This window comes from Homarus americanus, unplaced genomic scaffold (genome assembly GCF_018991925.1).
Source record: "Homarus americanus isolate GMGI-L3 unplaced genomic scaffold, GMGI_Hamer_2.0 scaffold37991, whole genome shotgun sequence".
Classification (NCBI taxonomy): Eukaryota; Metazoa; Arthropoda; class Malacostraca; order Decapoda; family Nephropidae; genus Homarus; species Homarus americanus.
In genome coordinates, this window is record NW_024733625.1 from 123,758 (window position 1) to 138,925 (window position 15,168).

The window sequence follows — 15,168 nt, forward strand, 5'->3', positions numbered from 1 at the left end:
CGCCTTTCCGCGTGAATAATTAGGTGGTTCTCTTAACGGGTCCGATATAACTAAGGGTTTTGGACCGGGTCCGGGATAATTAGGAGGTAATTTGGAGGTTTTCTTTAACGGGGTCTGGGGTAATTAAAATGCTCTCTTTAACGGGGTCTGAGGTAATTGGGGTTATCTTTAACAGGGTTGGGGATAATTAGGAGGTAATTAGGAAGTTTTCCTTTAAGGGGTCTAGGGTAATTAGAGGGTTCTCTTTAACTGGGTCTTAGGTAATTAGGGGTCCGTGGTAATTAGGTACTATTTAACGGACTCCGAGATAATTAAGAGATGCTGCTGGAATAATTAAAGGTTCTCTTTAATTGGATCCAGAGTATACATATATATATGTGTGTGTGTGTGTGTGTGTGTGTGTGTGTGTGTGTGTGTGTGTGTTCGAATGTCTACCCCTATAAATTTATAGGTGTACTGTGTATTCCTATATGGATGTATACAGTATAGAGAACAGTGAGTAACAGTGAGTGTGTAAAGGAGTGGAGCGTCATCAACTCACATCCTTCTTGTCCAGGTTGAGGACGCGGCAGGGGAGGGAGGCCTTCAGCCCCACCATGGCCGTCACATTGGTAGGTGATTGGTCGTGGAAGTAGGCCGTGTTGCTGTTGGCTCGACCCCACGTGATCTGTGGCTCCCTCTCCTCGCTCTCATCCCCTGCAACAACATGTCAACCATTATTATGTGGGGAGGTCAGAAGGGTCATCACCACCACCAGCCGCTACACCTGTTATTACTACGTGGCTTCAGCAGGGTTAATAACTCTTACCATGATGTCAACAGATACAACTTCATTTAAGAACAATGCTAGTGGAAAAGTGACTCTCGAAGCTTTCAAGTTTAATATTAAGGACATACATTTTCATACAGCATAAGAGAATCATGAAGTACTCAAGTAATATTCAAAATTTTACCGAAAAATATAAAATTCCCGCGTGCTGCTTGTGACACCCCAGAAGCGGATGATATCACACAAGACACTGGAGTATGTAATTATTCTCAGCCATTATTAACTGCAGAAGAAGAAAAAAACCTTCTAGTGACGCCTGACATTAATGACACACTGACACGTTAAAAGATCATGACACACCGAACCACTTTTTCAAAACTCAATTGAAAACATTTACCACCAAACAACATGAGACGTTTTGCCTGATGACATTTGAACGACTTTCTGGTGACACCAATTACAAGCGGTGAAGGAGAAAGATATACAACTTCTGAAGTTTTTAAAATAAGAAATATTTTACAGTTTAAAGGACCAATAGACTCGAATAATGTCAATAATCCTTATACATATTCTTTGTTTTATAAGTCTAGACCACGCACAAGCTGCCACTGTGTGTTGGTCGTTCTGGTGACCTCCTGGAGTGTCAGGTAACATGAGTGTCAGGTAACATGTGTGTCAGATAACATGTGTCAGGTAATATGGGAGTCAGGTAACACGTGTGTCAGGTAACATGTATGTCAGGTAACATGAGTGTCAAGTAACGTGAGTGTCAGGTAACATGAGTGTCACATAGCATGAGTGTCACATAACAGGAGTGTCACATAACATGAGTGTCACATAACATGAGTGTCAGGTAACATTCAGCTGTCATGGAGGATTACATGCTAGCGGCTGATATTAATCTAGTTTTCCAATGGATTATTTATTTTTAAGCTGTAATTTAGTGATTAATTTCAATATAAATTTACATCATATAAAGTTGACGATTTTTTTTAGGTGTAGTTATTGGGAACAAAATTAACCTGCGTCGTAATACACCGTTGTTGTAAATTATATTAGCGAAGACCTCTCATGATGTCAAGACTACAAATACCCGCTGCTGTAGGAAACTCAACAAGCAACAATAAATAGGATTGGAATCATATTCTAAAATAAATTAAGATTCACATTGCAACCAGGATGCCACTGATAAACTAAGACATGTTCAAAATTAACGTGAGCCTTTGTATAGAGTAAAAGTGTGTAACAAGTATACACGGCTACGACTGAGCAATATGACGATTAAACTAAAAATGAGACAAACTCCAGACTACCCTGAGGAACAAACAAAGGTGTGTTGTCAGGTACAGCACTGAGAGACATGCAACGAAGGGAGTGGGTGAGAGATCAAACGCAAGCAAAGTGGATATGTTATTTTGTGTAAAAGAACTGAATTAGCAGTGGGCGGATCCTACTGCAGCAACACAACAACAAGCGTCGGCGGAGAGCCTTGACAGTATCCACACACACACACACACACACACATTATCTACACATCTATTTCTGAATCAGTTATCTTCCGCTTCTATGTGTATTTTCCATTATTTTTTAAAAGAACAGAAAAGACAAAATCAACGATGGAACTTTGTGAAAAAAAAATGACTGACGATAAATTCCAGCTATAAGTAAAGCGAAAGTTCAGCGCAATAAACAAAAGTGACAGGGAATAAATTGTAGATTTATTAAAGATAATTTTATTTTTGTTTAGTATCAAAACTATCGCTACCTACCGTAACCTCTATAACAGACTTTCCTGACTTTTATGTAAGGAAACTAAGGGCGTAAAGTCTGCTGTGGGTTGCCGAAGGGTCACTTGTATGACAGTTTTGAGGAGTTGTAAAGTACTGTTGAAGAGTTCTAATGCTATGGACAGGACTATAACTTTGTATGTTGATAATATAAGTAAACATAATTAGACCTTCTGATGTTTGAGTCGCTCTACAAAGTATAATATGTTTCTTCTACATCCAACAGGAATTTTAATAGGATTTCTCAAAAACTGGAATTGTAGCATCAACAAGAATTACACACAAAAAAGAGCCTTTGATAAGCCAATACTAACTTATATGAAACATTTGTACGTCTATTTATATTATATTTGTTCATCCTTATTTGTTCTTCAAGCATAAAATAACAAACGATTTTTTAAAAAGATATTCCCAAACTATGATCTTAAGGAATGAAAACACGGCGGACTGTCTGGCAGGTCTTTTAGGGGGTTATAAAAAATGGTGACGTCAGTATTTCACTGGCGACTGGGGAACTACTATATTAGAAGGACAATTTAATAGCGTTGTAAATTTTGGTCATGAATTTTCAGAAGTGGACTTAGACGAAACTCAGTGTGTGTGTGTGTGTGTGTGTGTGGCGAGAGGTTAGGGGATAGGGTTGAGGGTAGAAAGAGACTTTTTAAAGGGGGAAAACAAAGGTGAAAAGAAAAGAAAAACAAAAGCTGTGGGATGAAGAAAGGAGGAGACAAAGCCATAAGAGAGAGAGAGAGAGAAAGAGACTAAATAAACGATGGAGTACGAAAAAGAATTTGTAAAGAGAATATAGTTTAAGTTAGAAGACCACTCCTAACCCTTAACTGATATCAAGAGTGGAAGGAAGACAATGAATAACAACGATGAGTCCTTGTTGACTGTATCAGGTCAAGTGGAGAGTTTTTAGTCCCCTGATAAAACAAACACATATTAAACATTAAAGAGATATAAACTGAAAGACACATCAAGTTTGACCCAGAATAGAAACTTTAGTCAGAAATTTGGTAATCAAACAACTACAAGAACTGAATTATAAGAAAATAACCAAATAGCGCTGTGTTAATACGTCAACGTTGAGAAAAGGTCCCTAGGAGATCAGAAGGCGCATGGGAGGACCATAACAAGAATCTGTCAACATTGAAACGGACAAGCAATGTGAGGCAGCAAAGGATGACTCTGTCTCATGGTTGTGTTAGGGACCAGTAGATCAGTGAAGGACGCTACTACTGTATGTTTCTAAATGCAGTTGTGTCACACCTGGCAGTTACTAAAGTGTTCATAGAAAATTGTAAGATTGAATTTCAGGGAAAAAATCTTGATAAGCAATGTGTGCATAATACAACTGATGATTTGATACTAGGAGTGATGGCAGTAAGTAAAATTCAATTATGAGAGTATCAACAGAGTGACAGTAAGAGAGAGGGGAGGGGGGGGGTGGTGTGGTGAGAGTTCCAAGAATTGTGGGACGATCTGCTGCTTAGTTCTTCCTGCCTCCCGATCATTACGTAAAGTCCGATATTCTTGCCCCGTTTTCCCCGTGAAGCTTCTTACGAGCAGCCAGCGAGAGGAGTGAAGGGGCCGATGAAAGTTTTGAAATTTATGAATCGAGAGTTAGACACTGGCAGCCGAGAATATCGATCCTTAAGAGTCAAACTTAAGGAATAAATTAAAGGAAACGTGTAGAATGGCAGCCTTAGTCTACACCAAGCTCAAAGACGGTATGATCGAAGTTATATTAAGGAAGTAAAAGTTACTTTGTTTAATGGAAGGTGAACGGAAATACTGATTGTGATAATGGATTTGCAATCTAGGAATTATGGGTTAGAATATCCACTTAGAAGACCGTGCTTGATTATTATAAGGCTTGAAGACCTGGAGTGTAACTTTTTACCTCCAGCTGGCTGACAATTATCCAGGTAACAGAGGGGTTGATATCCTTATCCTATCTCACCATCTCCGTGGTAACTGTAAGCCCACTCAGCTGGTGTCGTGACTTAACATGCAAATGATCTCTTATGTGATCAGTAAGTCAAATCTGAATGATCCAGGAATCGTCGTGGAGACGAGTTTCAGATAACAAGGTCATCTCTTCCTCCCGCGGTGCTCACAAGGTTCACACTCACTAACAAACAACGACGTGGAGTTGCTTACTGAGTGAACTTAGATAATAACGTTGAATTTGGGATTAATAATTTATTGAGTTGTTAAAAGGAAGAGACGCCTGCTTCGCCAGATTAATGTGGGCGAGGCGGCGAGCAAGTAATAAAGATGGGAGCGTGATGGCGAGGTGGAGGAGGGAGTGGTGTCGAAACTCGACCAGAGAGATAGGAGTAACGGAGGAGACGCACAGAGAGATAATGGTAAGTAAAGTCCTCACAAAACGAGAGTCTCCAAGTTGGAATTGAGTTCCATCTCGAGTTTACTAATACAAATAAAATAAAGGATATATATATATATATATATATATATATATATATATATATATATATATATATATATATATATATATATATATATATATATATATACTGAAATTACGAGACGTGTCCCACATAGATAAAAAGTATCGACTAAACAAGAGAGACAAAATAGAGTGAAAGTGAAGAGGCTGGAGACAGGAGTCACTGAATCGTTAAAAGCATTTTGCGAGTCGGTAGATGTGATAGTATGGTCGAAATAAGTGTAAATTACAGAAACTATTTCCTACAAGTAACCAAGCTATACTTTATCAGGCAGAGATATGAGCTGAAGGCAGACACACGCTATCACCCTCGCTGCTCGCTGGCCCCATCAACCCAAGAAGTGGTTTGACTGTCATCTCAGGAACTACTGTACACCCAACCACTCCATGAAAAAAAAATATATTTATATATATATACACGATCTCAACAAAATATAGGATAAGATAAACAAATAAATATGCAAGATACTTATTCTTGTCATAAAGATCAGACGGGCTGACTCTACAGTAATATCACCAAAATCTCTTTATTGGGTAAAAAAAAAAAAGGATTATCCTGGGCTTCTGGCTGGATATAAAAACGTCAAAATAGATATGAAAATTTGAAAAAGTCAAGAGCAAAAGCCCAAAGATGAGGAAGGAAGTCGGCTCATTTCTTGGACTGACAGCTTATTATGGAAAAAAAAAACATGTCCCCAACTTCCTCGAAATTGCATCTTCGCGCACTAATCCCATCAGAGGGGCGAACCCAAACAGCACCAGAGGACGACCAATCAAGGAGGCGCATCTACCACCGTCTATAATTGCTTGATAAGTCAAGCTTGAAGTCTTTCCCTGACATCAAGAATCGTTTCCTCATCCACTCTTATTCTTCCTCTATCGTCTCCCTTCTCTGTCGCTAGAGAGTAACTCACACTCTGAGAAACATTTCTTTTAGTACTGCCTCCGTTCTATCATGTTTGCCCTTTTGTTTACAGAGGGACGTGTGGGCGATATTTGGTGTTGTGTTACTGTAGGAAAGACAGGTCAGTTGGGTACTGCAGGCCGTTATTAGTATTGATAAGAATAGTTATTGTTGGAGTGGTTGGCTATTCGTTTGTTTTCCAGTCCAAAGTATTTATACAGATTTAAATTTAAAAAAGCGTGTGTGTGTGTGTGTGTGTGTCTTGTGTGTGTGTGTCACAGTTAGCAGATATTGTCGTTCAATCAAGCCTTTAAACCCAACTAACATTTTTGCCTAACAGTGATAACTGAATGGGATCTCAATAAACTTTACCATGTTTCCTAAAAATATAGCTTACTATCATACCATTAATAAACTAAGTAAAATAAATTTAGATTAGGTAAGGAATGACGCTATCCATGTAGCACTCGCTCCAAAAGGTATCTATATGGAGGGTCGGATGAACCTCATAATGAACACAAGTCCTGTTGTCTCGGTAACATTATCAAAATCCTTCGCCTGTTGTGTCATATTGTCTCACAAAATCGTAAAGATACTTATTGGAGCGTCTGTACAATAACCATTATGATCATCTACAATAACCCCCCCCCCCTATATAAAAGTAAGATAAAGTTTTCGCAAAAAGAATAAATCTATGCAAAAATAAGTATCGCACAAAAATATACAAAGCCTTATACATACAGTAACTAGATAAAGGTGTTGGTGCGTGAGTTCGCTGTCTCTCGTAAAGTTCCAAGTGGGTACTGTAACTTGTACTGCCCACAGTTTGTTAATTCTTATTACATACTGAAAATAAAACAATTTTAGAATGAAAGGCATGATTGAGGACGTTTTCTTTTAAGATTAGCTTAATACATAGGTTTATCTTATACATATATAAATAATGTTGGTTCTAAATAGCACTGGCGCCTGGTGATGGCAGGGGATGGTGGAACACAAGTATTGTTCAGTGCTATAATAACTATAAAGGTCCTTTGTTTTCACTTCTGTCATTTTGTTTATATAAAGTTCGAAAATTCTCTGTCTAAAATGGAAATACTTTGGAAATATTAACAAGGTAGATAAACATATTTATTTCTTACAGCAAAATCATAATTGTCGAAATGTTAACATAGATCCTAACAGGAGTGCCGTCGGTATTCCCCCACAGTGCTGTGAACCCCAAGCACCAATTAATGCATTTCTCTTTAGTTAGGGAATTTACAGACACCCTGAATTCAGAGTGTAAACAGACGAAGTCAGTCTTTGTCAGGTTATGATAATAGGAATAGCTACAATTATATGTTTCTCTTGTATTATAATATCAAAATCACTACACGGTATTGCATTTTCTCTCATGAAATCGTAACATCATTGTAGATAAAGAAATATATTTTTTAAATTTCTTTATCGTTTTACGTTTTCCTGCAACGCCGTTATCTTACCCCAAGTTCACATTAACCCCATTATCACGAACACGCCCGGTGTCCTTAAAATGGACAGTACCTTCCTAAATTTTGTAAAATTTCATATATATATATATATATATATATATATATATATATATATATATATATATATATATATATATATATATATATATATATATATATATATATATATATATATATATATATATATATATCACACACTCCAGAAACATAAGCTCGAATCAACACAGACACTTACCTCGATGTACAATACCAGTAACTCTGCTCAGTAAAGTAAAACGAACAACACAGCAGTAAAAGCTATCAGAACACTAGAGCTCCTCACAAGACGCCTCCATTACTGTCCACCACACATAAACACCATTAGCAATAAGACTTATAAGACCACACGGGAGAACTGTGGAACCTACAATGATACCCAGATTTAAAAAAAACTAATCTAAGAAAATACAGAGCACACAAAATCCTCTCAAAAGTTTAAGAAAGTTGAACCATCTACCTTCTCTCATAGTTAACAGGTCAACAACAGACACATTCAAATACAGAATGTACAAAAAACACGTCTCTTCTCTTCCCCAATATAAACACGATAATACACACACGGTGGCAGACAGAATTCTTCCCCTCCCCAACGTCTGTCACCACCACCGCCAGGCACCCCTCCCACCCACTGCCTCCATTACCCCATCATTCCTTAATCCTTCTCCCTCCAACAACCACCTTCCTCGCCCATCTGTGTGTTATATCCCAAAACTTTGGGGCTGTATGAAGTATAGTTTTAGATGAGGAAGAGAATATCAGGTGGGAAACAAGATTAAAGGGAGAGGAAATAAGGAAAACTGCAAAACTATTGAAGAATAATCTCATTGTAGATACTTGGGAAGGTATGACGTAGTGTATCTCATTGTAGATACTTGGGAAGGTATGACGTAGTGTATCTCATTGTAGATACTTGGGAAGGTATGACGTAGTGTATCTCATTGTAGATACTTGGGAAGGTATGACGTAGTGTAATAATGAAAAGTGTGATAAAAATTCAAAGAATAAAAAATACGTGAGGAATGGGAAGGATTTAGAAAAGGTAGGGAATATATAGATCAAATATTTACGATGGACAAGCTCGCAAAGATACATTGCAAAAAAAAAATATGAAACTATGTGCAAAGTTTATGAATCTGGGGAAGCATATGAGAAGGTGGGCCAAGAGACACCGTGGGAGGTGATGAGGATTTATGGCAAAGGATTAAAGCTGCTTGGTGCGGTGAAGGCATCTTATAAGAGCAGTAAGGCTCGTGTGGGAGTAAGTGGAAGACTAAGAGAGAGCTTTGAGGAGAGTGAGGCAAGTGTGTGTATCGTGTCCACATGGTTGTTCAACATTTTTATGGATGGAACAGGTGAGGGGTAACGATCGTGAGGATGAGGCAGACAGGAGCAGAGCTGGAACTGGAGGGTGAGGGTGTGGCCGCTGATAACATGTCTCTACGAGGAGGGTGTTGTGCAGTGATGAGCAGCCAAGGGAAGTGACCCTCCTTCATCTCAGTGAACCGTATGTGTGACTCCCTCATCTCAGTGGGCCTCAAATTGACATCGGGTACGGACACTGATCATTACCCCACGCATAAGCCTAAATACATATACTGTAATACAGGGCGTTGATATTGTAAAGTTCTTCTGTTCTTTAATAGCTAAGGTATTTAACCCTTATACTGCCTTCTCCACCCTTTATCCTTTTATTCTGGCTACTGCTTAACAACTTTACTCAGCTTAGGGAAACCTCCGGTAACCAGAAGGTTGGAACATATCTTAATTAAGCACGTGTGCTAGTTTAGTAATTATATTAGTCATCAGCAATTAAAAATTATAAGAGATTTAACTCTCTGTGTAAAGTAAACACCTGGAGATGAGCTGAGGAACGGGGGCTGCAGTTCGTCTAAAAAACAACGCTTGCTCTAAATTTCAACTTTTCAGCTTAAAAACAGCCTGCGATATTCCCCGGACAAGCAAGAAGACAAACAAAAGAAGCAGTCACTAAATACAACACTTCCCTAATGCTTAGCACCTAGAGATGATGGTGAAGGAGGGTGGGGGTGCTCACCTTGCAATATATCATAGGTATAAGCACAACCTCCCACGACCACTGGTTCCAGCACACAGTCAAGAGCGTTTAGAGAGAAGTCAGAAGCGTATCAAGCAGTACCACCAAATTAAAAAACAAAATAATACTCTCACTCTACGTTTGAATTTAATTATATAAAGGAACTACAGTAAATTAATCAAAATTATCAAAGGATCATTTAAATATCAGTATAAATCCCTCAAACTAGATAACTCTTCCTGTACAGTAATGTCACGTGGGCCGTACTCAGAAGCCTAATGGGCCACAGGTGTAGTGTCTTTGCGGAGAGTGATTGGGATTGCAAAACTCTGAGAGGTGCACAGTTCAGTGTGTTAGAAGGAATCTTAAGCTTGGAAGAGTTAGGTGAAGGTATGTGAGAGGAACGATTCTGATGCACTGAATTTGGGGAAATCACATCCCATAGTTGTGATAATCAAATCAAAATATATAATATTGACTTAATAATATTATTACTGCGCTTCAACAAGTAAGGTCTTTAAACACGTAACAAGGTTAGTAGTTACATTAGTCCATTAAAAATCGAATATTGTAAGAGATATAATTCTGTAATTATAATGTAGAAATAACTACGATTATTCATGCCTCCTGTTGTCCATAGTTCCTGGATGAGTTGGACTCCAGACTATTTGAAACCATCGGAGACATCAGAACATTAAATTACTTAATCCACCGCCCCAGCATAACGACCCAGAGAGTGATTGTTTGTGAAAATCTCGGGGGAATTTTTTAATTGTGATTTGTAAACATATATGTAAACAAGAATACATGAAAACTTTGCAATTTAGTTAACGGGAGGGGAGGGGATAGGAGTATAATATATAATAATGGTAGAGGGACAAGTTTGTGAAATTGAAGAAGGCAATTGAAAATTCTAAATACAGGAGGAATTATTTAGGAAGGAGATTATATATTCTTTACATTACTGTTAGGTCGTGGGTGGTGCTAGGCCGGGAATGTACGAACATGAAGATGAGAGAATAATAATTCTATTTCTTAGAGAATGTCAGAAGGAGCGGGAAACAATGAAAGAACATAAAAACTATAGAGGAAACAGTCTACCGAGTTTACCTAGAAGAGCATCAAGTAGAGTGGTGACCGTGTGAGGAAAAATAACAAAATGTACGATAGGTGAAGAGCAGGGGAAAGGAGGATTTAACATGAATAAAAATATATATTGTAGAAAATAGGAAATTATAGTATGCAACATTTATGTATCTGGAGAAAATGCTTGAAATGATGAACCAAGATGCAATGTGGGAGGCATTGAACACTTAAGGAGCATGTAAAGCATCTTATGAGAGAAGTGAGGTATAGTATATGTAGGTATAAACGGAGAATATTTGGAAGCTTTGAGTTGGGAAATAGATTGGGGCAGGGATGTGTGGGCTCCCGTCGGTTGTTAAAACATATTTATAGATGGCGTAGTGAAGGAAAGGAAGGACAAGTGTGACTGAACCTGGGTTAAATCTGTAACTATGACGTGGCTGCTGGTAACTTACTTGTCTGTGTGCGTATTTTATGAAGTGTTTTTGGTGGTGAGTGAACAAGAAATACTACATGCGATAAATGACTTTAACAGTTTATGTGAAAGAAGAAAATAAAGGTAAATACTGGGAAGCGTAACATGATAAATGGTAGTTGAAGGGCAAGAATCTCATCTACCAGCAGTGGTTTTTGGTAAACAATAATATAATAAAAAAAACGATCGAATTAAAATGCATTATGACGATAAAGGAAAGTGTAGGTTAAAAAGAATTATTTATTTAATAATGGTTCTATATAAAAGAATAGTACGATAAAGGGTGTAATTAGGGGAGAATAATTGATGGGAGGAAGGTGACTGAGGAGTTTTGAAGTATCAATGAAGGAAGAAATGTAAACCCGAAGGAACTGGCAGAAGCATAATACTAAATATTTTAACTTGTGACAGTGAAAAAATAAAAAAATTGAAATAAAGGAGAATGGTCTATAATTCAAGCAAAAATGAGTTACCTGAGAGCTACCTTGTACAGTACATCTGGGGTATACAGGGTTAAAATGAAAGGAAACATGGGTGTGTTTGAATTGGTGGTGAGGACAGGAGAAATGAACTACAGAGTTGTGGAATGAATGAAACAGGTTTTCTGAGGTGATATTTTCAGAAGTGAGAAGGATGGCAGGAGGTGTATAGAAGCACAGGAGTAGATGAGCTGAGGAGGAGACAGTGTGCATCATGAGAAGGAAAGAGAGAAAGGGGGAGGAGAGAGCAAAGGAGATGTTTATTAATAGTCATAGGCAGGAGGACTTGTCTTGTAGATCCCCCCCCTTTAGATGAAAGCTTCCTAGGAGAGTAAGGTGTGACTCATACTACTACTACGACTTTACTGTATAAACTCGGAATCGAGTATGACGATCATCAAGCTAGGATAAAATAATATGAGTTATTAAGGATGTCACCTTCGTTGGTAAGCTATGAGGTGACTAGAGAGGCCGATACGGGACTGGTAGGGCCGTCCATAGATGTTGCACATGTGGAGGACTAATAAAAGTGCGGGAGGGCCGGCAGCAGCGTTTTTCCGACGTTGGCGCTTGTCTGCCTCTGTATGCAGTCGGACTAACTCGAAAGTATTGACACCTCGTGTGGTGATCCTCCAAGCGTTACGGTGTGGAGTAATCGTCTCCCCGGTGAAGGTGTCGATTAGGCGCTTTTTTTCAGATTTGTCTTTAGACTATCCTTATACCTTATCAATTGCCCGCCAGTGTTACGTTTACTATTCGTTAAATGACTGTAAAGTAGCTGCTTTGGCAGTCTACATGGCCAGTCCAGCGTAGTTGCTCATGGATAATGGTAGCTTCGATGCTCCTACAGTTGGTGTCAGCAAGAATACTGGCATTTGTTCTCTTGTCTTCCCAGCGAACTCGGAGGATGGAACGTAGACTACGTTGGTGAAAGTTTTAAAGTGCCTTGAGGTGCCTCCTGTATGTAAACCATGTCTTGCTGCCGTATAGCAGGGTGGGGAGGACCACTGCTCAATACACACACACACACACACACACACACACATATATATATATATATATATATATATATATATATATATATATATATATATATATATATATATATATATATATATATATATATATATATTCCATAAGAGAATGATTGAGTCAAAATGCTAAGTGAATTATCCAACGTTCGCACTTTATCTACCTTCCACAGGACAATACATTTACTGTATCATATGAGTCGACAAAGTGTGTGCGTGTGTGTGTGTGTGTGTTGCACAATTCAATTCTTCCAAACTCATTTCAGTATAAATCTGTAGGAATAAAACACAAAGACTCCCAAATTTGATTTTCATATCCAGAACTTTTAAACAAAATCGACAATTCTGAATCTATATTTCTTCACCGATCATGATTTACACCAGTACACACACACACACACACACACACACACGCACACACACACACGCACACACACACACACACATACACTGGTGGCGGTGATCAGGTGTGTGTTGGACCGTCTGGCCACCCTGAGATGTATTATTATTAATAGCCCGCGCAAAACAGAACCCGTAACCTTTTTTCTCCTTTTCTCTTGGACTGAATTTCTCTGGGAGGCTTGCGTTACGCTAAGGGCCGGGGCAGTACTATGAGTAAACCAGTCCGATCACATTCGTGTACATTCGATGAAACAAGTATCTTCCCAGTTTAGGCCAATGAATATTGAAGCCAGGCGGACTATACTGAAAGCGTAACCGTGACTACATCTGGTGGTACACCTGACTAGATACAAGGCCTCGAGCTGTTCAACGAATGATAGTGGACTTACTATTGTAATTGTGGAATATATATACTGTATTATAATATATGCTAAAATATGTAAATGTCAACATAAGTTTCGGAGAAAAACAATTAAACCTAAAGTTACTCAAAGCAACAGTAAAGGCTTAAACTACGAGTATACAGAGGAGAGGAAGACAAATATCATAGTAATAAGTACAAGTAACAAATAACTAAATAAACCCTGAATATAAATACATATATTTCGATATTCTTTGACGTTTATATTATATTGTTACTGCAGTATATATCTATGAGACTTATATAAACACCTATAGTAAATATATACCGGTATATATTTTGTTGTGTTGGTCAACCTTGACCCGAGTGCTAGATGACCCCCGGACAACTGCTCTTGGAGGCTGACCAGCACGTTCGTATTTATACTATCATCTCGACTTAATTATATGTTACAAAGTCACGTTTGGGTTTTTCAAAATTAATGTCACAATATTTACTTATTTTAACCTAAATGTCAACAAATAAATGACTTAAAGAATACGAAAACAATCAAATTGGAATATATATATATATATATATATATATATATATATATATATATATATATATATATATATATATATATATATATATATATATATATATATATCTTGATAAAATCACACAGGGAAAAGGGAAACAATGAAGAACCTTAGCTTTCGTCTTTATTCAAGACATCTTCAGAGGCAACTGAATTACAAGGAGTGAGAGAGGCTTATGTACACAGGGTGACCTTACAAAACATGAGGTCACTTCAAAAAACATGACATCCACTAATCCACACACCAACACCACCGCAAACATAAGAGGAGAAAGGGCGACGTAACAAGTCATGTTAAGTCAGGTAAAAAATATGAGACCCACTAATCATATATCCTACATATAACTCCAAGGCTTTCAAAGCATTTTTAACCTTGGGTCACTGACAAATAAATTTGCGTAACATATTATCAGTTTTGTACTGACCATCTCTAAGGTTTATAGAATTCAATTCTCTAATCAAACTTGTTTCAACCAGAAGTCTTTCTGTGACAAATGATCATTTATACACTTCTAAACTGTTTTCAGGTGCTTTTCTAATATTGTACTTGTGCTGTTTAATTCTGAGTTGTAATGCTTTCCCAGTCTGTCCGTCATAATTTCCATTACAATTGCTACATGGAATACAGTAAACACTTCCATTTACACTCAAGGTTGGGCTATTCTTAATTAATATATTAGTAATAGTTGAGTCACACCTAAAAACAACATTAATGTTTAATAATTTAAGGGACTGAACTAACGGGACAAATTCATTGCAATAACGTAGAGTAAAAATATTCTTAAATGTAGGAACTTGCCTAGTTTGAGTAGGATGAAAGGATTATTTAGCCCTATTAAAACAACGATCAACAAACAATGAAGGATACCCAAGTTTTTGAGCAATAGACTGAATGTGCTGCAATTCTTCATCAATAAATTCAGGGTCACAAATATGCAAAATCTCGAAAACATAGCAGAAAAACTGACATTTTGGTAGATGTATAGTGACTCGATAAAAAATGCATGGAACTGTTTACCTGTGTAGGCTTTCTGGACACCTTAAATTTATAGTTATGACCATTTCTCATGATAAGCATATCAAGAAATGTCAGTTTTTTCTGCTGTTTTTGAGATGTTTGCATATTTGTAACCCTGAATTTATTGATGAAGAACTGCAACACATTCAGTCCATTGCACAACAACTTGGGTACCCTTCATTGTTTGTTGATCGTTGTTTTAATAGGGCTAAAAA

The 15,168-nt window shown here is 37.7% G+C and overlaps 1 protein-coding gene across 1 annotated transcript in view; it reads right to left on the bottom strand.

Annotated features, from left to right (window-relative positions):
- LOC121869853 overlaps positions 1 to 15,168 on the bottom strand; it is a 76,503-nt gene that overhangs the window by 7,927 nt on the left and 53,408 nt on the right. Inside the window, exon 4 of the mRNA XM_042371420.1 lies at positions 542 to 696. Coding sequence (XP_042227354.1) covers positions 542 to 696 — 155 coding nt within the window. The remainder of the gene's footprint in view (positions 1 to 541; positions 697 to 15,168) is intronic.